General features: G+C 38.4%; 2 protein-coding genes across 10 annotated transcripts; one reads left to right on the top strand and one right to left on the bottom strand.

Moving 5' to 3' along the window:
- Positions 1-24: 24 nt before the first annotated feature.
- LOC133849013 (diacylglycerol lipase-alpha) lies at positions 25-27863 on the top strand. 9 transcript variants are annotated; one of them, XM_062284822.1, is made up of 15 exons: positions 84-295; positions 1605-1834; positions 17526-17620; positions 17717-17823; positions 17886-17990; positions 18062-18163; positions 18587-18764; positions 18873-19292; positions 19692-20358; positions 20420-20524; positions 20606-20733; positions 21684-21707; positions 22654-22786; positions 24913-25076; positions 25280-25544. In XM_062284822.1, the coding sequence occupies exons 3-15, from the start codon at positions 17526-17528 to the stop codon at positions 25335-25337; spliced, it is 2286 nt and encodes a 761-aa protein (XP_062140806.1). In that variant the 5' UTR covers positions 84-295; positions 1605-1834; the 3' UTR covers positions 25338-25544. The 9 variants fall into 9 exon arrangements, with proteins under 9 accessions (XP_062140802.1, XP_062140801.1, XP_062140800.1 ...); XM_062284824.1 differs by lacking the exon at positions 25280-25544 and adding an exon at positions 25843-25966 and having other exon boundaries at positions 85-295; XM_062284818.1 differs by lacking the exons at positions 24913-25076; positions 25280-25544 and adding an exon at positions 25843-27863 and having other exon boundaries at positions 25-140.
- LOC133848589 (galactose mutarotase) lies at positions 9930-11304 on the bottom strand. The gene has a single exon (XM_062284218.1). It carries the CDS (start codon positions 11195-11197, stop codon positions 10031-10033), a length of 1167 nt encoding a protein of 388 aa, XP_062140202.1. The 5' UTR covers positions 11198-11304; the 3' UTR covers positions 9930-10030.
- Positions 27864-27972: the final 109 nt, after the last annotated feature.

Here is a 27972-nt window from a genome sequence, read left to right as displayed (position 1 = left end):
TGAGCTTTCGTTTTCTTGTTCTTATTTGAGTTTGCAGCAGTGTAGCTTATTGGAAATCGCTGTTTCGGCAATTCGAAAATAAGTTTCAGTTGCAAAAAGCTGGCGTCGCGCGCGGACGTCGTTTGTGATGGTGGTTGGTGGTACGTCGGCATTTGCATTTGCATTTACACACACACATTTTGTATTTATTTCTCACCAACCCAAATAATGATGCGTGCGCGTTCGAGATTTTTTTAAGTGTTTGTTGTAAGAAACAAAAAACGTACATATACATAGTTACAAATGATTTGTGATGGTAAAGAAATTAGCATAATTTACAATTTACATTTACAACACCGTTAAGAAAAGAAACAACAAAACAGTATGCAGAGCTCGTAAAAATCACGACGAGCGGCAGCAGCAGCACCACCAACAACAACAACAACAAACGTATATAAACAAACGTGTGCAAATCCATAAAAAGCAACAAGAAGAACAAGAGCGCGAGGTACAAGAAGAACAACAATAACAAGTGTAAATTGGGCCGATGCGGCTACCGCCGAAAGCAAAAGCAAATGGAAAGCAATAACAAGAACAAGAACAACGGCCAATTAAAATTGCTCTGCTTATTGCACAGGCTGCGCTGCCGATACTTCTATTTGTATTGGACCTTTTTGATGCCAATGCCGATGCTGATGCTAATGTTGATAGACTAACGGTTTCGTGGGTGGTGGCATTCGATGTTGTTGTTGGTTGTTGAGGGTGGTGTTGATGATGGGTGGTGGCATCTCTTCTCTCTCTCTCACTCTGTATGTATAAAAAATATAATATACATATATGTAACTTAATTAAACTGCAAAAACAAAGTCAAGTGTAACAATTGTCGGGTCAAGCTTACTTAATTGAAATTCAAATATTGCCAGCTTTTCGAAAAAGTGCAGTCAAAAGCAAAATGAATGGTAATTAAACCATTCTGCCATTATATGAACGGTCTGAGTGTGTGTGTAAGTGGGGAGTAAATTGAGCGAGTGAGAGAGAAAGTGTGTAGTGTAGTAAGAGAAAAAGCAGATGCGAAAATAAAAGTGCAAGTGCCAGTTGCTCTAACGGTTACTGATATGTCATCGTTGTTGTTGCCGTTGCGATAGAAATGCGAGTTTAGAGTGCGATTGAAATTTATCGATCGACTCGAAAAGAGCAACAGCAACAATTAGAAGCAGAGGATTAGGGTTACCTGCAGGCAGTAGCGGTGGCAGAATGCACTGAAACAACGACAGCTTTACCGGCGGCCTGAGCTTAAGCCGATGCCGATGTCGATGCCGAAGTCAGCACCGGTAAATAGCGGGACAAGGCCGTCGTGTCGGTCGGTAGGTACGCCGCTGTTAGCTTTGCGGTCAGCGTGAAAGTTCATGGCATGCGTTGTGTTGGTGCAGCGCAGCAGCAGCGCAGTGCCGCTAAAGTGAAATCTTGTCAGCATTCTGCTCTGCTTGCTCTTCTGTGGTTTCGTATGCGTACGTATTGGTGTGTGTAAAGTGTACGCGAAGTAAATAAGCAACAACAACTCGCGGTCTTATGCATTTTTGTACTACATTTTTTTGTGTGTTGTTTTTGTTGGTGTTCTTGTTTAGTTAAGTGAAAGAAAGAAAGACGCATGAAAACGCGAAGCAAGAAGAGGGCGTAAAATAAACAGAATCAGTGAAAACAAAAAAAAAAAAAAACAAAACGAAATCAACGACAACGACAACTTTTGTCAATCAAAGAACCAGCGGTAGCAGAAGAAGAACAACAACAACGACACGCTGCTGTTTTGTTGCTGTAGTGGCGGCAGCAGCCAACAGGGCGCTGGCAACGAATTGCGGTATGTGCTTTATTATTACTTGATATTTTAAGTCTACATTATATATGTATATGTACATACAACAATAACATATACATACATATATCTATTCTATATACATAAGCATACCCTTTTATTACAAAAATTTGCACTCTCACTTATACTTACTCACACACATGTCGATAGTTATGGACTTCGCGTTTAGTCTGTAATTTTGGCAGACACGCTGCCATAATAAACAAGCGAGATGAAATTCAAAATGTAGTCCACACACACACACACTCTCACTCTCACACTCTTGAGACAGCGTCAGTAGTAAACGAAGAAGAAGAAAGCAGAAGCGCAACGATTCGCATTAGGCGAACCACATGCACCGCAAATCATTTACATATTCAGAGCATGGCCAAAAAGTGAATGCATTAGCCAAATGCCAAATTCGCTAATGGAAACAAACTTTGGATACAAATGGATATTCTATATATGTGTTTGTGTCTTTGTGGAAGAGTGCATATTTAATTATGCTAAAATGTTGCCGCTGAGTTATTTAATTAAATAAAAGCAATAGAAAGTTACGTGCGAATCTTGTGAATATTTTTCTAGATGATATTAGAGATTTGTTTTATTATTCATTTTATTTTTGCTATATGTGTATGCTATTCTTAAATTAGTTTCACAAAAAGTTTTCCCAAATGTCGGGGTAATGGGAAAATGTCACTAGCTTTCTGAAGCAGTTTTCTGGAAAAGAAATATTGAATCATTTAACCTTTTTAATCTGAGAATAGAGTTTTCATGTTGTATTTTCTATTTATATAAGCGATATTTTCTATATATTTATCTGTCTATATGGTTGAGTAGATAAACTACGAAAAACCAAAGAATTTATGAAAATCTTTCTTCAAACAAAAGTTCCCAGTGGTGTTGATTTCTTTAACGCTAAATTGAGTGTGGAAAATGAGGCAAACTGATGTTGTGTATTAGTTACATATATTAAATACATTTTCTAAGAATATGCTTTAACAAAATATAAGCAATAAAAATTTTCTACACTGATGAACTCATCTTTATTAAGTTTTTCAAAGATCTATAAAATGTGAAATTTTTGAATGTTTCAAGTTGCTTTTCGGAATTTGTTATTAGACTACTTCAAAAACAACATTTATATTTATGTTTATAGCACAAATATATACACACAATTGTAAACATGTACTATATGTCTACTATATATGTATGTATGAATGTGTATGAGTTTGGAATTTGAGTGAGAATGCCAAAAGGTATGCCCCATAAACAATATACACTATATACAGAGAGATGGAAATGGTGTAAATTGGTATAGAAATTAACGCTAATATCGATGCGAGGGACAAATTAACAGGAATATATGGTAATTAAAAGAACAAGAACAAGCTGAAGACACAAAATAAAACAACAAATATAACATACGGGCAAAATGTGCTAAAAATAGACAAATATAGCTCTGACGCGGTAGCAGCTGCCAATCTACCAACTAAAGGCAACGGCAAAGGCGGCTGCTGCTGTGAGTGTGAGAGCTTTTAAGTTCGAGAGCGAGGGTCGCTTTAAACGTATATGGCAGGCATAATGTGTAGAATACATTTTAGTAATCCATATTTCGTATTCCGTTGATAGCTGCTGTTTAAATGCGTGTGACCAGAGTTCGTTTTTCGGGGGTTAGTTATTTTTGGGGACGATGTTTCTACACACACACACACAAAGCGAGAGACAGACACACCGACAGGCGTCTGACAACCCCAAAAACTGTAACGATGGCGTTGGCGATGCGATGCGATGCTGTTGCTAAAACTTTGAAAGAATTTTTTACCGGCGGGGATGCTCAGCTGAGCTTGGCTTTATTTTTTTTTGTTGTAGTCTCGCTCATCCTATTGCTGCTGCTGTTGTGCTCATCTCCTTTGCTAGGCATTTGTATTGGCAAACTCTGCTCTACTCTGCCACGCATAGAGCACACACACAACAAACACACACACACACATATATATATATATATACATGAATTTCCATGCAAATGTCAAAGCTGCCAAGCGTCGACAACGACAACGTCGTCACTTTGCTTCTTCTACTCCCAAACTCTTCTCTCTCATCTTCTCCATCCCTGCGGCGGCCATGCGGCGAGTGTAGCGGATTTTATTTGTACAGGAATTGCTGTTGCTACACTGCCAGAAACCTATGTTATTCGAGTAAATGACCTTTGGTCATTAAAAAGCATATTTCATAATTTGATTAAATTGATTTAATTCTTAGCTTATTTAAAATATTCTATTCAATTTTTATAAATCAGTCTCGATTATTTATATTATTTCGTCAAACAAACCCTCATTTGAATATTATACCTATTATACCTTTTTTTTTATATAGATTTGCTCATTTATATCTTTGAATTTGTATTTAATTAATTTGTACTCGCTTTTAATCGTGTAAATATTTTAAATTTTAAAAACTAAATTCGAAAAAAGCATTTTGTTTTTATCTGTGTATTGTTTATTTTGTTGCTGCTGTTTCCTTTTTGGGTCTGGCATTCTACGCGCATTCTAGACCAACAACAACAGCAGCAGCAGCAAGTGGGGGATGCGACAGTGCAAAAAGGTGCGTTTCACTTACTTTCGGACAGACGTCGGATAAAAGGACTGCAGGAAAAGTGGAGAGGAGAGGATAGGACGGAGCAAAGCAAACTTTGTAAACTCACCACCAATTGCCAGTCCACACGCTCTCTCCCACTTTGGCGTTCTCCCCATTTCTCACTCTCTTCTTGGCTAGCCGCACTCTCTTGCCTCTTACTGTTCACCTCTTCCCACTTCACTCTGTGCTTTTTATTGTGCTGCGTTGCGTTGCGTTGTGTGTCGTTGTGTTGCGTTATTTAGCTTGTTCTTAGTTCGGCTTTTGTTATATTTGGCAAATTGTTTGGACAAACAATTGCATATTTTTGCAACACTCTTCAAATTTGGAGCGTGCATAAGAATTGCAGCACTCAACACGTCAGCGGTGCTTCTATCTTCTATTTGTCTATCTATCTATGTATGTACAATGTACATAAATATGTACATATCTCACATGCTCTCAGTACAACAACAATAACAAAGAAAGCAGCAAGTGAAAGAACGCGACTTGCAAATACCACGTATTTAAATAATATCGTAAAGTTAAAAATGAAATGTATTTCATCAATGTCCCAAATCTAACTTTTACTCGGAAAATCTCTATTTTAAAGTTGATCAATATCACATTTCATGTAGAGCATCAAAATATGAATTGTATTTGAGTGGACTATAAACTTATTAGCCTTAAGTGGAATAAGAGAAACTGGCTCTAATATAAAAATTCAATTTCATTTGCTCAATTGAATTTAAACAATCAGGTATTTTTAAAGTGTGGCACGAGCAATATACCCAAGCGATTTATGTTTTTAAGGAGAGCATAAAAACGCGTGTCAACAATGTTCGACTTCAAAGATGACTGATTGTTAAAGATATGCACATACATACATACATACACTGGTATGGTATATAGTACTATATATTTGTATGTACATATAAAGCAACTGTCGCATTCCAAGCCACGCACAAAATAAAATCGAGAAACCTGATCCGAACTTAGAAAGCTTCATTGCGCATAAAGAGACAACATGCCAGCAACTATCTTCTGCTCTGCCTTGTACTTGTTGTATAAATTTACATTTCAAGCATAAATTTACATACTCACAAGCATTATCTCAACCCTCCCCCATAGTCCCTCCGTGGCCTCCATCATCCTCCCCATTATTTTATAGCAGCTTTGTTAAAGGGTAATACAATGTACTTGTCTTTAGCTTCGGCTTTGGCTTTAAGAGCTTAGCATTTGTTTTGTTTTTGTTTTCTGCCTCTTTTTTTTTGTTTCTTTCATTCCTCTGCGTACTTACAATGCGAACGAGTATTTCTTTTATCCCTATCTTCATCAGTGTGTACAGTTATTACGGGTATTATGCTACAATCAAGTGGCAACAATTTACGACATACATACATATGTTTCAATGGGATAAAATACAATTTCTTCATGACCATATAATGACATGCTTGCACAAAAACAAATTTAAGAGAAAACATTTTTTTTATATATTTTTTTATTATTTGCTATATCAATTTATGCGCAAAATAATAAAAATATAAATTTATAATTTATTAAAAAAAATTCTTTAATATATTTCATCGTAAAAAAAAAAAAAAAAATAAAACAAAAGCAAAAACAAACAAGAAAAATCAAAATAAATTATTACATTATAACTTGTAAAAAAACTCTAGTTATAAAGAATTGAATACAAATTTGATTGTTATAATATATTTGTGTTAAACTGTAAATTCATTAAAATAAAAATTAACCTTAAATTTATGCTATACCTTAATGTAGGGTATCTAGAGTTCTGATTGTTTTATGAGTTGCGTTTGGCATAACTTTTGTTTTTTCTTCTTTTCTCCTTGATATGCCATTTTCTTTTGGCACTCGCACACAAGCACACGGGCATTTACGCACACACACAGACACACACACACACACTGATAGCAAGAAGGATACGGAAGCCAGAAGCTTCTTCTTAAGTCGTTGTTATTGTTTTGTGTGGATTTCACTTCAAAAAAACACGCATACGCCGACACAAATTCACACACAGACGCACACGCACAAATACACACGCACACACACAGGGACATTCCTTGCATGATTCCTGTTTGGTTTTCCTGCTGCTGCCACATTCCATTAAATACAACAAATGCCAAAATGCGATAAAAGCAGCTAAGAAATTAAAAATATTAGCCAAAGCAGCTACACGCACACACACACACAAATACACTCATGGCCTCACACACACACACATACACCAAATTAATGCCCAGCCTGCGGCTAGGAATAGTCCTGGTGTTGGATAAACTCTCACTTATGCACACACACACACACTCACATACTCACACGTACATACATGGGTATGTGTATGCATATCTCATATATATTCACTTGCTGAAAATTGCTGAAAAATGTCAAATGAGCAACATTTGTCGTCTTTGACCCAAAAAAGAAATAGAAAAGGAAAATCAAAAAACGCACCCAATAAAAGCGCAAGTTATAGGTTATGGTCAAAACTACAAATAGAAATAAAAGAAGCAGGCGAAAGAGCTGGCGACAAATATGTAAAAAAGAGTAGGTCAGAGGAAGAGTAAGGGCAACTTGAATACTTGATATTTAGCAGTGCAAATTTGCTTTACACTTAATGACGAGGTACGTTCGATAAGTAGTTGAATGATATGGCATTTAGTTTCATGTATAATAACGCTTTACATTTGCATGTATTTTTTGCATTTTATAATTAACTTAAATAAGATGAAATTTAATCATGTTAATGAATGTGTTTTGCGATACTAAACCAAGCTTTGTTTATCGTTAGTCGATACAAATGACAAACTCGTCATCGATAATTTTGATCGTAGTTCGATAGTTTGTTTTCTTTATTCGATTTTCTCTTCCTGCAACGCTGAAAAGTATGCCAAGGAAATGAAGACGAACTGCTTATCGTAATCAAATCGGTTATGCGTCGATTTGTTGACTTTCGACGCTGTGTGTGTGTGTGTGTGTCTGTGTGTGTTAGTTCTTTTTGGCGGAAATGTAGCCTTGGCATATGCAATACTTTATTTTATAGTATCATCGCCTTCATCATTGGCGTCATGAAAAACCGACATCGACTTGTCACCAAGGCATGGTCATAAAACTTTTCGTACTTTTGGCTGTTGTTGTTGTTGTTGTTCTTGTTCCGTCGCAACTTTTTCTTTTCCTTTTTTGCTGTTGTTATTGTATCTGTCCTTCTCTGCGTGGCCTTTTAGTTGGTTTCCGCTCTAAGCGTTGACTCTGATGGTGATGCCATTGTTTTTATGACGCCACTTTCCAGCACACAGACACACGCACACATGCACACATGCACACCCAGGTCACACATAACTGTGTAAATGTGCGTGAATGGACAGTACATTAATACAAAGCTGTGCTTTGCAACGTCCGTTTTGTTTGAGTTGATTGAGTCAACAAAATATTGATGTGTGTTGCCTTAGCAAGCTGTCAATCAGCTCGCAATACGCCGGAAACCCGAAACGGGGATTCTCCGCCATTTTGCCAGGTGCCAGGTGCAAGGGGCAAGAGGAAGCCGGCTAAAGCCAGCTTAAATTTGTCATACTTTATCGATGGCCAAAAGCCAAAAGCTTACTCTCAATAGTTACTGAATAATTTCAGAACAACCTTAAAAAAATGATAGAAATCGTTTGTCTTTAAGATAATGAATATAATATTCTTTACTGGAATTGATATTATTAATCATTCTAACCATTCGTGAAACAACAATTTGCTAATCTAAAATCTGAGATAAAAGTAAACATGTTTGCTACCGTGATTATTGTATAAAGCAAAGCATATATCAATCATTCACTTGTTGTACAAAGATAAGATAGCAGTCAATCTTTATGCTAAAGTTTCGCTGAATAAATGTGAAAATCAGTGAAATACTCCAACATTTAGTATAGTTTGCATTGTCTGCTGCAAAGCAAAGTCTAAGCGCAGAATAAAGCAATTGCGTTATGAAAATAATGCCATACTGTCTAAACAACCAAAAGTAACAAACAAACAAAAGAACTTATGTTGGATATGCTCAACTGTTAGATACTGTGACTAAATATATTTTACGAAAATATTGAATTAATGATCATATAATACTTAGCTCAATTTTGTATTATCAACATACAGCTGTGAACATTGAAATAGCAGTGTGACAGAAACAAAACTCCATAACGGGTTAGTTAGTTCTTGTTAGCTGATCGCTTGCACATTTTTGTGACATGGAACATCCAGATAGGAAACAAACAAAAACCCCGTTAGCTTTGTTCTGTTTTTCTGTTATTTGAATATTTTTACACAAATGCACAATGTGTTGGCTGCTCACAAAAATATCACTTTTTGATTTTCTTACATAAAGATTAGGACGTACTTTTTGTTATGTTATGTTATGATACCCTGCCATGCAATGGTTGCCGGGTATACAAATAGAAGGTTTCTCGAGGGGCGACCCAGACACATTAGCGACTCGTTTGGCAACAACAACAAAACAACAAAAAAAAAAGGCAGGCCTGAGAGCAGGCAACAAGATGACAAGGTACTCCACAACACCGTATTTACCTGGCCACACACAAAGCGCACGCTTGCCGCATATTTCCATATTATGGGGTATACGTGTATATGCTAGTTAAGAGACCCGCCTACCCCTCCCCGTCCCCCTCACCATCCACTAGCGGGCGGGGGAACTGTGCGATAAAGTCGACGCCAACATGGGAAGCGTCGGCATTTCGCCTAGCATTTAAGTTTTTTAATTGGTTTGGAACACGTCGTCACGCAAATGCGACCCTTCAGTCTCATTGCGACCCCAAAATGAGGCATTACCAGTTGCCCCAGAATGTCTTAGTTGCCCCGTCGTCGTGTCTCTCTCTCTCCCTCTCTTGCTCTCTTGCTTCCTTCTCTTAATGTGTCCGACGCAATTAAGCTTAAAGGCTCAGCACGATGCTGAGATATTCCACGATATTTACGAAATCATAAAACAAAACTAGCGTTCACATTCTTTACGCTACACTGTCGTTATAATGATTTCGCTGAAATTGTTATTTAGCTGTTTTTTCAAGCATATTATTTGCACTTAAGCTAATGTCAATCTTGTTGAACTCTAATTTGGAATTTGTTCAACACGTTAAGCGTGTAAATGGAAAAAGTTGATAGGAAAATAACTGTTCCGCATTTCTATTTTGCCAAGATTTCGCATTCATTTATATCTATAGAAATCTTTCTTATAAATTCCTAATATTAATTGCTGTGCAATTGCTGATATAAATTTATCGCAAATTTCAAATGATAGCCAAAAAGATTTTGCATTTTTCGCATTTCAATTTTGCTAAGATTTCGCTTTGAAAGATATTTAAAGAAATTCTACCTAAAACTTGCTGATTTTAATTGTAATACCACTGTTGATAAAAATTCATCACAAATTTCAAATATTACCTAAAAAGTATGCTATCCAAAGGTAAATTTAAAAGAACTTGCTTTATTAAAGCTTGGTTTTATTAAGAAATGACTGTAAATTTAGTTGACACCAAAAGAAACAATGTGTTGAGAATAAAATGAACTTTACACATGTTAATGGTACCTAACAATATCATCGCCCAGCTCCGTTAGCTCTTCGGGTGTGGCGCAACACTTCCATGACTCCTGCACGCCAAATGTGTAGATGGTTTCGTGAAAATACAATTCACTGGGCATTATGAAGGCAGTGGGAAAGTCGAGATTGTTTACGGTATCAGGAAACTTTTCCATTTGCACACTGAAACCCGAATACTGAAAATATCTGGCACAATCTTTGCCCATAATCGGTTCCTCGTCACGCGAATCGTTTGGAAAATCGTTGGCCGTGCAAAAACGCAGACCCGGCTGATTGCTGTGGATCTCCATGAATCTACCGGACTCGGGATGCAGAATTTTGCCCACAAAATGCACAACATTGGCATCAAAGTCCTTGTCGATGGCATAGCAAACATCGAAACCAAGGACAGACTTGTGCTCAAATTGCCTCAAACGATCGCCAATAAATGCCGGTACTCGCATATCATAGATCGTATTGTTCACCGTAGAAAATCGACCCGTTGGCATCGATTCCTCGTTCGTTTCAATCGTATGGTCGGCCGCAATCACCAGACGGTGCTCCAAGATGCCCCGGCGACCCGCTCGCTGTCCGGCCAAATTAAAGTAGCAATGATTACTGATATTCACAGGTGTCGTTTGATCCGATCTCGCCTCGATGCGCATATAGAAACGATTATCATCGTCCATGGTGTAGTGCACCAGCACCGTTAAATCCCCCGGATAACCCTCGTGGCCATTAGCCGAGACATGTTTGAGGGTAACACCATCCGGTCGTATCATATCCAGATCCCAAATGACACGATCGAAGCCCACATAGCCGCCATCGATCTGATGCTTATCGTTCAGATTCTTTGACACATGCACGCGTCGTCTGTCCATAATGAACTCGGCGTTGGCCACACAATCGGCTACGCGTCCCAACATGCATCCAAAGTGTCTGTGGCGATTCTTCTCGTAGCCGGCCACATCGTTGAAACCCAGCACAACGTCCTCCACATTGTGATACGCATCGGGGCAGCTAATGCTCTGTATGGAGGCCCCCAGTTGAATAATGGAGGCGGTGAGATGATTCGTATTGCTGATCGTATAACGTCGCACGACTTGCGCTTTTTCCGTGAATGGATTGATCGCAATGCCGAAAATGTCCTCAACCACTTTGACCATTTTGGGAATTAACCGATGTTGCTTATGAAACACAATGAAATTCGAAAAAAATTTAAAAACATTACAGCTTTTCACTCTGAAATTTGTGGAAATGAAAATGATAATTGATTATGATTGACAACAAAAACATAAATACGAAATATACTAAGGTGCGAGAATTTTAATTTTCCAGAGAATTGTATCAATTTTATTAATATTTCGGATATAAGATTGTTAAAATAGCGCTATGAAAACAAAAAAATCAAAGCATTCACACAATTCTAATCATAAAATGTAAATAATGACTGTTGATCGTTAATGTATATTCGCAAAAAAATAAAAGTTCAAAAATCAAAATTTTGTTAATAATACTACAAAATTGTTTTCTCAAAAGTGCGCCAAGAACATGCAAATCATAATGTTAGAAAACACATCTTGATTTCAAGAACATTCAATATAAGACCCAAGTTTTTATACCCGCTACCCATAGGGTAGAAGGGTATTATAACTTTGTGCCGGCAGGAAATGTATGTAACAGGTAGAAGGAGGCATCTCCGACCCTATAAAGTATATATATTCTTGATCAGCGTCAACAGCCGAGACGATCTAGCCATGTCCGTCTGTCCGTCTGTGTGTCTGTCCGTCTGTCCGTCTGTCCGTCCGTCCGTATGAACACCTAGATCTCAGAGACTATAAGAGATAGAGCTATAATTTTTTTTTTCGACAGCATTTGTTATGTTTGCACGCAGATCAAGTTTGTTTCAAATTTTTGCCACGCCCACTTCCGCCCCCGTAAATCAAATAAATCGAATAACAAGCGTAATTGTAAAGCTAGAATTGCGAATTTTGGTATATACAATAATAACTATAGTATTTATGATTCCTGAAAATTTGGTTGCGATCAGATAAAAATTGTGGAAGTTATTAAAGAAATACTTTTGTATGGGCAAAAACGCCTACTTACTAGGGGTCTGAGTTGCTTTGGCTGACATTCTGGTATTTTGAGCCGTATATGGTATATTTTGAATGCGGTACTATATCGATATACCAAACATACCATTTGGTATATTTTTAGTATTTTTTAAGTATTTTCGGTATATTTTGAAAATGATACCGCAATTTTTTTGCCTTTATTAAAAATGGGTAGCGGGTATCTCACAGTCGAGCACACTCGACTGTAACTTTCTTACTTGTTATTAATATGAAGAATAAATCTTCGCTCCCTCTTTTAGAATGCAATTCAGAATGTTTCGCCCAACTAACAAAGCTATGATCGATAAAAACTTTATAGGAATTTTGATGGATTACATAATTTTGTAAACTATATATAGAATTTTTGGTTGTATTTTGAAAATTTGGCTTTTTTTAGACTAACGTTCTTAGTTTTAAGAATTTGTTCTTAAAGTGGTTTTATTTCAAGAACACAATTTTGAAGATAAATGTTCTTGATTTTTTTCAGTGTTGTACTTACAGATAATTGTAAAATACAAAAGAAAGAGAAAATATATTTTATTTAGGTATATTTTTTTGAAATATTAATGAGTTTTTTATGCAAGCAAAACAGTTGCTCAATGACTTTGCTTAATTAGCGCTGTCCACTCAGCAAAACAACAGAGCTGCCAATGCACAGTGGTTCCGCCAGTATGGGAGTTGCGGCCAAAAATACTTCTAGTTGTTATATTGCTACGAAATTTTGCCCAAAATTCTATAAAAATATTTTGTATATATAGTAAAAAAATTGTCTAGATCGGAATACTATATCCTATAGCTCCCATACAACCTTAGTATGGCTTATATGCCGATAGTGCGCCAAAATACTTCCGGTGGAGTTACAGTGCTAAAATTTGATTAGTAGCATCCAAGATATGTATAAGACTACTTAAATTACCTTTCTGCTTTCTTCTACTAAACTAATTACTTTTCGAGTTTTTTCTGCATTCGTGCCCTCTTCTGTGCACCAAAGATCAAAGATGTACATGCGTAAAAGCTCGTAGTTATAAGAAGCGCCAATAAAAAATGATAATATAAAAATAAGCGAAAAAAAGAATATGTAAAATTGTCCACAAACACAAAAAAAACATCACAAAGGTAAAGAAGGAGCAGCAGATTGAGTCGCAAATTTGACCTTGAAAACAGTAAGATAGCTTGAGTTTATTAATGAGTATATACACATCTGCAAAAATCTGCAGCTGAACTTAACATTTTTATTACCTGAAAACATTGGCAAATGCACTGATATCACTCATAAAGGGGGAATCGGGGGGGAACATATCTAAAAATCTACTTAAACAGAGAAAATGGCGATCACAATTCACTGAAAATTAGTATTAATTAAAATTAAACAATAACAAATAATTAATAATTCAAATTAATTTCAGTAAAAGATCTTGTAAAAGTAAATATCTTCAACTTTAATACCCTTTTTAAATATTTCAATTTGGTGAATTTTTGCGAACGTCCGAACACTTTGAACTTCACTTTTGTTTTGACAAAAAGCCCACTAAACGCAGTTGCAGCAGCAAAATTGAAGACGTGTTCACACTTTGCATTCTATTTTTAGAATGTCCCGTTAGATTTCCAGAAAAATCTAGTTTGCAATGAAGAAGCTTGGACATTTTAGTAACGATTTGTTTACTTTTCGTAAATTTTTGTTGTTATGACTTTTTTATTTTTGGCCTATGGGCGGAACCACTGTGCAATGGAATGACGTGGCGTTGCCACATGTTGCGAATGTCGCAACAAAATGTTATTGATTGTAGTTCAAGGTTCAGCTAAAGCGGTATAAACGGGTCGGGTTCGGGTTCGTTGGCTTCTCCACAGTGAGTGAGATAAGTGAGTAAGTAATCGAAATAATGCAATGTTATCTTATCGAGAATATCGTCGCATTTGGTTCTGCATTTCGAACCGTGATCTACTTAATATTCGATTTATGATGTGAACTGTGTCGCGACTCGCGACTACAATGAAATTGTTAATCATCGCTGTGCGCCAATTTTAATTACACGCATTTCCACCAATAACCGTGACAAGCACTGTTAATATTAATTGTGTGCCCCGAAAACTGAATATACACATAGTTCAGCATGTGACTGAGTCGACTCGATTTATCTGCCATATATCTGGCCATTTGTAATTGCCATAAACGTTGGTGGATCTCCGGGCCTTTAGCCATAACCTAATGACTGTGGCTTGTGGTCTAATCACCATTCTCTCCCTCTCTCTACCAAAAGTCTTTGTATGAAGAGTTAGTTTTAATATTAGAGCAGTTGTTGGTTTTATCTGAAACCTGGCCAATTACGTGCCTCGTTCTAGTATGCATATCGAAATCGATAGCATTATTAAATATGTCTATTGATTGGCCAATGTAAGGACATGTGGGTGTCTGTGTGTGTTTCTCCTACCATAAACCTTCCAATTAATTTGCGGGTTTGCCATTGAAATTGCAGAACTCGAAGGTGGCATCTCAAGGTTGAGGCACTTTTTACATTTCCAAGACACTTGTCCTTGCTAAAGTATTATAATTTCAAATAATAGAATCATTATTTAGCCATCACCTTGTTTACACAATATTCCCTCTTTGTTGTGGTCTAGTTTGTGCTAGTTTCTTCATACGCAAAATAAGTGCTGTAAGACTTTTAATAGTTTACTATATTTACTCACACTACTAATCGAAAATAGCTGAGCTAAAAGTGAATTAGTTTTTTCTCGGAAATGTAAAAATGTAAATAGCAAAGTATTTGTAATTGACTGTGAAAATGCGTGACGAATTGCAGATTTATAATCGTATTCCTTATAGAAATAAAAATATATGTTTATATTCCCGGAAAATTAATCAATTTAAAACCCAACGATGTATGACGCATTCCATCACTTGGCTTATCGCTCAAATATACAAATTAGTCCACTAAAAATCGTTAATCTTTGCAATGAGTGGTTTTGTTTAGTTGTGCATTTTTACGCAATAATTATAATTATCAAGGTCCGCTTGCCGACAATTGTCTTTAGTCGTGCCTACTAAACGGACACACGACCACTGACTTATATGTGCTATATAGTACATATTATATATGTATTGTGCACAAATCTAAATATATATCGCTTCTTTTTTTTGGATTGTGCGGTAGCATTGATCACAACACTAAAACAGCTGTCTGACGCGATTAGGAAACACTAAATTTGTAAACATTTTCTTATTGGGCATCGGCTACCATGCTGTGCAGAAATCTATATACTTTATCGCTTTATATACATACTATATGCGTGTGCAGGTCAGATATTCTATCGAGAGTGATTTCGTTTATTGAGTTCCAATCAGTTAATCTAGTTTGATGATAATTTCAAACAAGTTCGTTTTATGATTTAATTAGCGAAATTAGTTGCATTTTATTTGAATCTTTTCGATTTTCTTTGTTATTTATTTAGGTTTTTTCTTATACTGATTGCTTAAGAAATGAACTATGTCATTGTGAAACTATTTCGTGTTTACTCGTACAGAATTCATTAAAATGTTAAATGTATTACTATTGAAATTAAGATAAATAAGATACATGTTTTGCTAACTCAAGCTTGTCGCACTAATATTGTCTATTACAATAAAATTCAACGGAGTTAAAATTATATTCCTTCTAAGGAAAACATAAGGAAAATGTAGAATTTTATAATGGAAACTTAACTAATTTATAGTTATATTCCAGGCCTCTCTTTTCTTTAAATTAAATTCAGTATTTAATACTATAAAATTATATAGTATTCTTTTATTTTGTGGAGTTTAGTCCACTGTTGACTTGCCTGCATTTCAGCATTTACAAGGTGTCGTTTAGTATTAGCATTATATATTATTTCCCTTCTTGGAAGTTTTTAATAAGTTTTGGAAGTGTCCCCATAGACGTGGCCTGCGCTGTGCGTATTGCAAGTAGATTAAGTGCGAATGTTGGCAAAGCTTCAAAACACTTTGGCCACACTAAGGCGCATAGTGCATACAATATATGTATGTGTGTGTGAGAGAGTGTGTGTGTGTGTGTAGTGTATGCACTACTTGCGATTGTAACGAGTCAAACACAAGTAACTCCATATGCATATGTATGTTACTTAACGCACGTCTTCCCTCTATCCCCCTTTCACACCCCAAATGTGGCGACACCCCCGCAAAACACCCTTGGCTTTTATGTTTGCAAGTTTATTTTGCATATTTTGTTGTTGTTTGAGCTGCCTGAGACAGCTGCAACCTTAAGCTGTCCAAGTTGCCATTGCAAGCTTCGAGCTGAGCTCTTGCTTTGGCTCATGTGTGTGTGTGTGTGTGTGTGGGGAGGGGAGACTGGAAGGAAGGGATTAGGTGTAGGTTCAGGAGGGTTGAGCTTGAGGTTCCGGCTGGGGTTGTGAAGTGTCGCCGTCAACGAGTCTCTCTGACTGCTTTGTTGCATACGGAATATGGGCAACGATTCAAAACGTTGCAACTGTGACAGCGACATGGGGAAACTAACGCCAGACATGACACACATCACGCACACACACACTTGCTCAATATTGAACCAACTCAAAACTGAAAATCCAATTGAAATTGCAACTTAAGATTGTGACTAACAATCGCAACAATGTACATACAAGTAATAAGTAACTACATATGTAGTTGGGTCTAAACAGATATACTTGATGCAGTCTTCTATTTACACAAACATTGCTTTAAGACACAACAACTTTATCTGCATTCGACAAGCGGGCACAAATTTATTTGCTGCTGAGATTAGCATGTTTCAAGTTGACGCCGAACACGGATTCCCAAGGCTGTCTGTGCGACATCCGCATTTATGGGTCGATGCTGCTGCATTTCTCTCCAACTATTAACTATTATTGGTGGCCCATTCACAGTTATGCCCCGCTAGCGCCCTCTGGCGTTCAGAATGCGCCGACATTATTAATACATTCTTCCGTTTGCCAATTTACAAACTTCTTCATCTTCTTCTTCTTCTTCTTGTCAAACTAGCTGTTTTGCAAGTTTTACGGCAAGTTTGATTGAAGGAAATTGCTGCGAATGATTCAGGGCAACCTTGATGACGAACTTGTGCTATCGCCATAAATTGCACAAATATTCCTTTATCGCCCCATATAAACTAAATGTTGTACAAAGATAAAGTTAAAGATAATCGATATAAAGAAAAGTCAAGTCACTGTTGATGTTAGGAAAAGAAATGTTTTAAATTATGATTTCTTTTATTTTTGGAATTTATATATTTCATTTTAAATATTTTACAAAATTGGTTCACTTTATGTAATAATGTGGATTATAATTATAGCTTATAGTTAAACGATTTACCAGCTTTTTCGCTTCATTCCATATTCTTCGCCATTTCAGATGCCTGGACTCGTGGTCTTCAGACGTCGTTGGTCTGTTGGCTCTGATGATCTGGTAGTGCCAGGAGCATTTCTTCTGGCATTACATTTTATATGGTAAGTTCGCTATCGAGCGAGAGATCAGTCTAAAACAGTTCGATGCAAATACTATTCCACGTTTTTTTTCTTCTTCTCCATATGTTTGAACTACAGTTTTGTGCTTGTGGCTGTCTCGTTAGTTTTGTTTGAGTACGACACAGGTGTTTTAAGTGTTAAACTATTGTTCTATCATCTAATAGGCTATTTGTTAATACTATTTTGTAAGTATAGATGAAATGACTTTAACAGCGTACTATCGATTAATCGCATTTATCGATTGCAGTTTCAATATGTGTAGAGATAGGCATTTGTGTGATCTCGATGCGCGGCAGCATTTTGGATTCCGAGGCGCGTACATCGATCAATATATGGATATATCTCAAAAGCTGTAAGTTCATTTAATTACTCGATCGATTTATCGATAACCCACACTACTAATCTACGATCTTCAACGCACAGTGGTGATATTATTTGATATTGCATGGCTGATACTGGGCTCAATTTGGCTCTCACATTACTATGTCGAGGCGCCTATCGACGAGGCCAAAAAGATCTTCATTGGTGAGTATAGAATGAACTGGTTCATTTGAGTGTAAAGTTCTTATGAAATTGGTTGGGTATTGCATTTAAATTTTGCACTTTTCTGAAATACCTTTCAATTCTAATTATACTTTGTAAAATGTTATCTTTAATCGCCTAAAGCTTTTACTAGTTGTAGTACTAGTCATTTTATCAACGCTCCTACCATGCGAATTGAATGAATAGGGAAATCTAATACTAAAGCAATGTATTACAATTTTACTAAAATTCTGTTAAATTCTTGTTAGTTCGAAATAAGTTTAAAAAACAGTTGTCAGATATGATTGGAAGATTTATCTTAGATCGATCTAAAGCGTTCCTACAAGTTCTATAACTAGTTCATTGTAGTAGTTCCTCTTAATATGAAGCAGAAACTCATGCGAATCGTACGCCCATCCCTTACAGCCATAATCATCTGCAACTGGACGCTGGTGTTCATCACCCTGATAACTATCTGGTGCACGTTCGATGCAGCCGGACGTTCATGGGTAAAGATGAAGAAGTACCAGCGATCCATGCGTGAGACTGAATCGCGTTTCAACTACAAGCGCAGCAACAGCATGAATCGCAACTGGCGCCAGCGGTGAGTTCTCTGATCGATAACATATCGATCATCAATAATATGTCGATAACCGATAATATATCGATTATTGATTACATATCGATCTATACATTTTTTCTCTCTCTGCAGCAAAGTGATGCGTGCCTATCAGGACAGCTGGGATCATCGCTGTCGCCTGCTATTCTGCTGCATGGGCTCCTCGGAGCGCAATCGCAACTCGTTCACGGACATCGCCCGCCTGCTCAGCGACTTTTTTCGCGAACTGGACGTGGTGCCCTCGGATGTGGTCGCCGGTCTAGTGCTGTTGCGCAAATTCCAGCGACTCGAACGCGAGGCGATTGTCAGGCAGCGCAAGAATGGCACCTACGAGTTCCTCAGCGGTGTGCCCATCACGGAGCGCACCCAGTTCCTAGCACTCAACGATGCCAAAAACTATGACTTCTTTCAGACCGTCATCCATTACATGTACTTCGCTCAGGGCGCCTACGGTTGGCCCATGTACGTCATCATCAATCGCAGCAAAATGTGGCATCTGCTGCCCGAGCTCAAGTGAGTATTTATCGCTATAACTTAATAAAAAAACAAAACAGAAGAGGATATATATGTATATAGCTGATTAAACATAAGAACATAAACTAAAAATATATACTTGAAACTCAAATGTAGAAAACAAAATAATAATATTGCAGTAGTTGGGAATTTAGCTGAGAATGGGAATTAGCTGAATGGGTACCAAATGAAGTGCCTAAAAGGGATTAAGACAAGTAAACAAAAGGAAATTTATATCAGAACCTTAAAACCAAAGAAACTTTGGATGATGAAAAAGAATTGAATTCACATAACAATAAACTGGAGAAAAACAAAAGAGTTTTCGATAGAATTTTAATGAAAGGATTCTAGAGAACAAAATTGTTGAATACCATTCCTTTCTTTTTGTTCACCACACAGATGCTTTGGCTGCTGTTGCGGCAGCGGCGACGACAGCCAAGTAATCCAGGACAATTGCTGCTACTGCAACTATGCGGCACTGAAGAAGACGCTTCAGCTGGGCGACATCGACATCGTGTATGCCACGTACCACGTGGATGTGGGCGAGACGCCGTTCTTTGTGGCCGTCGACTATACGCAAAAGAAGATTGTGATCAGCATACGTGGCACGCTGAGCATGAAGGACATCCTCACCGATCTGAATGCCGAGGGTGAAGTGTTGCCGCTGCAGCCGCCGCGCGATGATTGGCTGGGCCACAAGGGCATGGTGCAGGCGGCGATCTACATACGCAACAAGCTGCAGCAGGAGAATCTCATTGAGCGGGCGTTGCAACGGAATGCGGATCGTTTGACGCACACGTTTGATCTCGTGCTCGTCGGCCATTCGCTGGGCGCGGGCACAGCGGCCATTTTGGCCATTCTCCTGAAGCCGGATCATCCGACGCTGCAGTGTTTCAGCTACTCGCCGCCAGGTGGACTCCTGAGCATGCCCGCTGTCGAGTACTCGAAGTCGTTCATCACGTCCGTGGTGCTTGGCAAGGATGTGGTGCCACGCATCGGCCTCAATCAAATGGAGGCGCTACGTGCTGATCTCATCAATGCCATACAGCGCAGTGTCGATCCCAAGGTGCGTATAGAGAAGTACTTTCAAATGTGTATTGGAAATTAAAAGTTCCATCTCTGTGCAGTGGAAGACCATCTCGTGTTCGGTCATCTGCTGTGGCTGCGGACCCGAACCCACGTCCGTGGTTAACATGTCCGGCCAGGATACGCACATCAATCAGTATCAGGAGGTGCGTACTCAAGTTCAACTTGTGTCCCTAACAATTTCAAACCTTCTCTCTCTCTCTCTCTCTCTCTTTGACTCGTTTTAGGAACGTGGCACAGCTCGTTCAACCAGCGCGCATCCAACGGACAGCTCAATAGCTTTAACACTGCATCAGCCCTTATATCCGCCCGGTCGCATCATTCACATTGTGCGACATCATCCCAAGCCAGATGAGTGAGTAAATGTGTCCCAATTTTACAACTTTCGCTCGCTAGACTGTCTTTAAATTACACTCTTAAGCGTAGTCTTAGTAACGTTGTAATTCTCCGAGTTGAAGCTGCTGAAACAGGTGGACAGACAGAAAGACAAACGCTAAGAAAGCGTATTTCAACGTCGTGTATTTTGTAGCCTCGTTTTGCGATTTCTTCTATTGACTTTGACTTTGTTTTTGTCTGAGGCGAGATCCGCTTGACGCACCAATACTAATTGACAGTTCCATTGATAGTGTGTGTGTGTGTGTGTATGAGATAGTGTGAGTGCATGTGTGTATGTATGAGATAGTGTGAGTGCATGTGTGTATGTAAATTATCAACTTAAAAGTCGAACTGTGAACAGACGGCTGCCTAGTTGACACTGACGCTGACTCATCAGCCATGACGTCAGATTTGTCCGGTTTCTGACTTCAGATTTGTAGGTGAGGCTTACGCACAGTGGCGCAAGAATGTGCGAAAAATGTGCGGTGTCAAAGTGTTCTCAGCTGTAGGAAAATGTTCTTCTTAAAAATTCGTATTTTCAAATTTGAGTTTCTTTTTTTTAAATTTTTTAAGAAAACAATTTAGTTGATTTCTTTTTATTATCAAAATCGCATTAATATTTATATAAGAAGTTCAAACACTCATTTATTTTTTTTAATTTTTGTTCCACATTGGTTTCAGTTCATTAAGTCATAAATGTGGAAAAGTAAAAATTGTATTCAATTTGCCAGTTGTTTTATTTTTATGGCAAATAAACTTCGCATACATTAGTCGCACATTTGAAATGTGAATTACGTAATGAGTTCGCCTACTGTCGTGTTGTGTTACTTTGAACCCCATAAAATAAACAAAGTCTCAATATATTTAAATGCATAATACACGATACAACAAACAAATGTCAATTTAATTAATTCCCGACTATTCTTTCAGGCAAAAATACGACAGTGGTTGGAGGTAGGCCCAAGAAGGTTGCACAGATCACAGATGCCGATCGTTTCATAAAAAAAAAAAGAGAATGCGATCGATTGCATCGTATCGTATCAGTGAAAATGAAGAAGCGCAACCCAACTCTTATCTCTTTCTCTCTCTCTCTCTTTCTATTCTCTATTCTATATATGTTATATAGACATATATATATATATTCTACTCTTAATCAACTTCTATCTTTTTTGTATAATCGTACACACATTTGTATATTTGCCTTTATTAGAATAGTGTGACATTCATTTCTCAAGTTCTTATTGTTTTTTTCTCCAATTTGCATGATTCGAAGCATGATCTGGCTGTTTCAGCTCCAGCTCCAGCTCCAATTCCAGTTCCAAGCGCCCGAACTCCACGCCCCAATTGAACCAACCCAGTTCCATTCCTCTCTCGCTCGCTCTCTCTTGCTCCTTCTCTTTTGGGAGTGAGAGTGAAATAATAATAAGTAGAATGTTTTGTTTTCTACATACATATATGATTGTTGCATGTCGTCTCTCTCCCAATCTCTCTTTCTTTCTCTCTGTCTTCTCTTTCGATGTCGCTGTGTGTCGTCATTTTTGACGCACTCGATATATCGATCAGTCGATTATATATTATAGTATTTGTAGTGTTGCCTTATCATTTCAATTTCCATATCGATAACTAGAATCCAAGAGTTTTGTTTTGCCTATCGATCGTAGTATAAAACACAACTTTTATTCATATATATATATATATACACATCCATATGCAATATTATTTTGTGTAGCTGCTTATTGATGTGTATATATATGTACATATATTCTATTGGTTGATACCGACATTAAGAATTAAAAAAAAAAACAAAACAAATTACAAATCGATAATCCATAGAAATCGATTAGCCAAGTAACCAAGAAACGACAAAAAAAAACCAAATGCCCTTACTTGTGTCTTGCAGAAATGTGCTCAAAAGTCGAGAGCCAGTCTATCAGGCTATATGGGCCGATTCAACCGATTTCGATGAGGTGCTCATATCACCTGTCATGCTGCAGGATCATATGCCCGATAAGGTGCTCGCCGCGCTCAAGAAGGTAATTTCGGAAGCTGATGGTGAACGTACATCGGTCCATAGTTCTTCCACAGCCAGTTGATCAATCAATCAATCAACCACCCACAATCAACAATAACAAAAACAAAATACTAAATAACCAATAATAATTGATAAATGATAATAATAACGATAATGTTGATAATGATGATGATGCTCGTACTACTTCTCGTCGTACTTTAGATACAATATATATATATATATATATATATTTATATATAGATATACAAGTATATATATAGTTATAGCACCGAATTAGTTGCGATATTGAAATAAGTGAATGTATTTGTATTACGAGTAGCCTAATTGCTAAGGCGTCGAGTGTTAGTGTAAAACAAAATCATAATCACACCAACTCACACGATTGATCAATCAATGAAACAAAATGACACGCTTGAACCGTTCAAAAATCAATCAACCCACATCTAAGCCTAAGTCAACGAATATGAACTTTTCGATTGCACTTTCATTTGAAAGTTTCAAATGAAATTCTTGATTTATAATTATTATTATTATTTTATGTTATAACATAAGCTTCAAATTTAAGTTCAAGTTCCCAAGTCCCATATCTTAGCCTATTTCATCATCATTGTTTTAGCCATTACATTACTTGACACGCTAACTCGTTTATCTAAACTGAATATTCGATATTCGATTTTTAACTTATTGCCTATTTATTTATTGCCTAAGTTATTGTAAATGTAATTGATTTTCTTGTCGACTTTTCACCTTAAAATACTTTAAGTTACAATTGTACTTTGCATTTCTCTATAATTGTCTTTATTTATTTATTTATTTACGTCTTTTGTTGTTATACTTTTTGCTTCAAAGAATATATATACACTTGTCTATACAATTTGCATTTTTTCATTTGGTTTATATTGCCTTGGATCGTGGGATATTTATTGGCATGACAAATTGCTGACAAGACAGACTTCAATTAGCTGTGACAAATGCAAACTACCAGATATGAGATTTCTGCTAAGCACATCAGCGTGCTGCTTGTAAAGTGTCCAAAGAGCGAGTCAAGTAGCGAGTGTAAGTAACGAACGATTAAATGGACAAGGTTAGGAATTAAAGTAACAACAAAATAATAAGTAATAAAGTAGTGATTAGAACTGATAAGGTAATAAGTAGCAAGAATATACATTTATTAAACAGCGAGTAACGAGACAACGTTTAGAAACTGACGAGTAACGAGACAACAGTTAGCTACAGACGAGTAACGAAGCTGCGTTTAGAAAATGACGAGTAGCGAGACGCGGCATTTAAGCTATTATACTCATGGACTGCGGAAAAATAGGAAAAAGTGTGTTAACGATCACTTAAACTTCTTAAGAAGTTCGACGATTCTCGTTAATGTCGTTAAGCTTGGTTTTTAGCTTGTTTCGTACGACGCATTTGTTCTATAATTTTTATGAATATTTTTTCCGCCTATTTATTATTTGGTTACAGTTATGGCTTGATTATTTTGAACTTTTTAAAGCTCAACTTTAATTGGTAAGTTTTTATTGGAGATTCACACACACACAGATACACACAGACACATTATTAATAGTACACAAACAAAAGAACAACAAAAAAACAGAACTGCATGGGAATGTTTGTTTGTTGTAAAAGTACCGCTTTTGTATCGCTAATGTGCCCATGTTGCGATAGTGTTGCAGTAATTTATAGTCTTTAGTCTAAACAAATGCAATGAAACAATTCCCCCCTCGCCAAACATAGTACAAACTATTTTGAAATGTTAGTTGTTAGGTTATGTTGTTGAGACTGTCTTCTCGAATATTGTATTGTATTGTAATTGCGGACCTGTGAGAGGCGTAGCTAGAGCTAGAGAGCTATAGCCAAATAATCCCTGAAATAAAAGCGAAACAGAAAATAAATAAAACCAACAATAATAATATCAAGTGCTTAACTTTTGCAATATGTAATGAAACATTAATATTGACATTTTGCTTTTCGTCTGTTTTGTTTGTTTGTTTGTTTGTTGTTATTTTGCGATAATTGTGTGCGGCGCTAACCGATAAACGATTAACGAAAAATGATAACCGATAAACGACATACGCTCTAAATACGATCCAAACGAAATTAAATGATGATGTACAGGTCGTGTCATGTAGAGATCGTACCGTAAAGGCATGTACTACTCGTAAACGTAAAGATAACACGACAATAACTACAACTTTAACAACAACCACGAATACAACTACATCAACAACTACAACAATAAGAACCACTTCGACAACAACAACACAAAATACCGATACCAGGTACAATTGCCTAATTACTTAACAAATGACTAATGTAACTTAAACAATTTTCCATTTTGCTCTCTCGTCTTAAAAAAAAAAACAAGAAAAATACCAAACAAATTAATATAAATTATGAAATCAAGTTTATATCTCTGTCTCTCTCTCTCTCTCTGTCTCTTTTTCTCTGTCTTTCTCCTATGCTCAACCTTAACCTCAAATAGTTATGTACGATTTTTGTTGTTTCATTGCCTCTGTCTAAATGTAAATCGTTATCGATAACACCAAATTCAAATACGATTCTCCCAAATCCCAAAACTTCTCAAAATACATATGTATATCAATATCCTGTTTCTTTATGTATAAATAACAATCACCCTCCTCTCCACCCCCCTCTACACAAATCAAACGCTATTCACCCGCTATGTGTGTGTGTGTGTGTGTTGTATTCCTCATTTATATTTGCAACTGTCAAAACAAAAACAAAAAGCTTTCGCCATAGCCTCTCGCTCTATGTCTCTCTCACTCACACGCACTCGCAAATCGCACTCGCTGTTGCTGTCCTCCATTTTGTATTCCTACTCTACTCTCTTGTACATACATGCGTGTGTCTGTGTGTGTGTGTGCGTGACTGTGTAGATCTGTACACATATATGTATGTATATGTAAATCTAAACATTCAGTATATATTAACTGGCAAAAAACGAACAAGAAGAAGCAGTATACGAAGATAAAGAAGAAAAACGAACATTCGAATTTGAAAATTGATTTTATGATTTTTGTGCAGGTTGTAACAACGAGTGGTCCACGCAAACCCCAACGCCAGACCTCCAATGCCTTCTCCACAAACTCCACAGAACAGGAGCCGGAGCAACTGGAACTGGAGCTCCAACCGGAGCCGCAACCGGAGCCTGCAGACAGTTCCTACACGAATCTGAGCAACTGCATCATGCTGACGCCGACGGCACAGCATAAGCTTTGCCTAGAAACATCGTTTACCAATCTGCAGCAGCAGCAGCAACAGCAACAACAGCAGCAACAGCTGCAACTGCAACTGCAACCGGGAATTGTAGGTGGCAGTAAAACGTCCTCGTTGGCGGGCAGCATCTTTGGCCGGAGCCAGTTGAGCTCAACGACCACACAGCCGTATGACAACATATCAAGCGTGCTGGACGACAGCATTACAACGGTGATGAGCATGCGCAAGAGTCCCAGCTCGATGCTGAGCGAGACCACAACCATGCTGCTGGACAATGCGGAGGCGCAGCCACGCCTCAAAGCGGTTGCCTTTGACATGGCGCCGACACCCACAACGACACCGACGCCGCCCATGCTGCACCGCCAGCTGTCGCGTCAGCATTCGGAGAAAAAGCCTCGCACGTTGCCACTGACGCAAGCGTTGCGTCGCGCCTCCGTGGCAGGCAACGTCGATCTGCTGCATGATGATTGGTATGGACTGGCGCCTTTGGCCAGTCCGGAGACACTGTCGGAGATCTCAAGCGTCTCGTCGCGCAACAGCGTGCCCCTAAGCAGCCTGGCGAACAGCATTGAACGCTATCTGCAGCATGTGGGCGTTGCCCAAGGCATGCCCAAAGTGCCACTGGAGGATATCTTTGAGTCGCAGCTGCACACACCGAAGGTGATGCGACGTGCACTAAAATTCAGCGAGAATCTCGCTGGTTGTGCGGAGGATTCACGCAATCTGGATCAGTATAAGCGTTTGGGTCGCGTCTTTGTCACGTTTCCCCGCATCTTTCCCGGCGACTCGATGACGGCATCAACGCTGCAGCAACAGCATCAGCAACTGGACTCCAATTCGAGTGACGATAGCTTCGAGTCGGCGCACAGTCTGCAACAGCGTCTGCAGTTGCCACCGACAGTGGCATGTGCAGCCAGCTGCTCCAAGTCCGCCGATCAACTGGATGAGCCCGGCGCCAGTGTGGTCAAGAAGTTAACATTCAGCGATAGCAACATTCTAGCCGACGAGCATTGTTTGCGCCTCTGTCCGCATTGTCCCTGTCGCAGTGATGCTGGCCGGGATTGCTGTACACGGCACGAGCATCAGGAGTGCGCCGCAAGCAACAACAACAACAACAACAATACGACCACAGTGGGCAGCACGGATACGAACAGCAGCTTCTACAGCGCCAATTCGAGCACATCGCTGGAGCAGCAACCAGCTGTTGCTCCTGCTGCTGTTGCCAGGCAGCTGAATGGCGGCTGCGGAGCTACAGCGCTGCACGACGAGATACTTATGCGTCCCGGTGTCCTTGAATCCCATTTCCCTGTCTATGGCGGCGGCAAGGAGCGCAAGGAGACGCCGGCCATTGTGGCGCCCGCATCGCCAACGCCGCTCAGCCTCAATGGGCAGTGGCCCGATGTGGTTGGCGGTCGTGTGCGCAAGCGTCTCTCCTCGGAGGAGTTTGTGTTCACGCGACCCGACGAGCATCATCTTCCCTCTCATTTAGTACAAATCGGCGGTGATACTCGTGGCAGCTGCGTAGGGGGTTCCCCTGCAAATCGCAAGCAGCGACGCGGCTGCGCAGCTGTTTATCCCGTCGTTGGCAACAATGTGGTGCGACGTATCGGCAACGCTGGCAATGTTGATGATGCCGTCTCTGTCTCTCCCTCGTCCATTAGCAAATTCTCCCGCGCACGCGTCGCTGCAGCGGCCTCTGCCAAGGTGGCGGCGGCGGCAGCGACGGCTGGTTTAAATAACGAAAGTAATGTTTAATAATTATAATTAGTATACACACACAACACATAGACACCTAAAATCTAAGCGTAGTTGAATGCAGTACCTAACAATCTATTGTATTATGCGTTATACACACAAACACAAAACAACTGAAAACTCAACATTTTGCAAAAGATACCAAAAACCAAAAAAAAAACAAAACAAAACATGAAAAGTGAA

This window comes from Drosophila sulfurigaster, chromosome X (assembly GCF_023558435.1).
Source record: "Drosophila sulfurigaster albostrigata strain 15112-1811.04 chromosome X, ASM2355843v2, whole genome shotgun sequence".
Classification (NCBI taxonomy): domain Eukaryota; kingdom Metazoa; phylum Arthropoda; class Insecta; order Diptera; family Drosophilidae; genus Drosophila; species Drosophila sulfurigaster.
The sequence above is the reverse complement of the archived record's forward strand: the minus strand, read 5'-3'. Positions and strand labels throughout refer to the sequence as shown.

Coding starts and splice junctions, on each gene's coding strand:
- LOC133848589 (XM_062284218.1), bottom strand. CDS start 11,197: ATGGTCAAAGTGGTTGAGGACATTTTCGGCATTGCGATCAATCCATTC.
- LOC133849013 (XM_062284818.1), top strand. CDS start 17,526: ATGCCTGGACTCGTGGTCTTCAGACGTCGTTGGTCTGTTGGCTCTGAT. Junction 19,293..19,691: donor CATCTGCTGCCCGAGCTCAA/GTGAGTATTTAT, acceptor TTCACCACACAG/ATGCTTTGGCTGCTGTTGCG. Junction 20,734..21,683: donor CATCATCCCAAGCCAGATGA/GTGAGTAAATGT, acceptor CTATTCTTTCAG/GCAAAAATACGACAGTGGTT.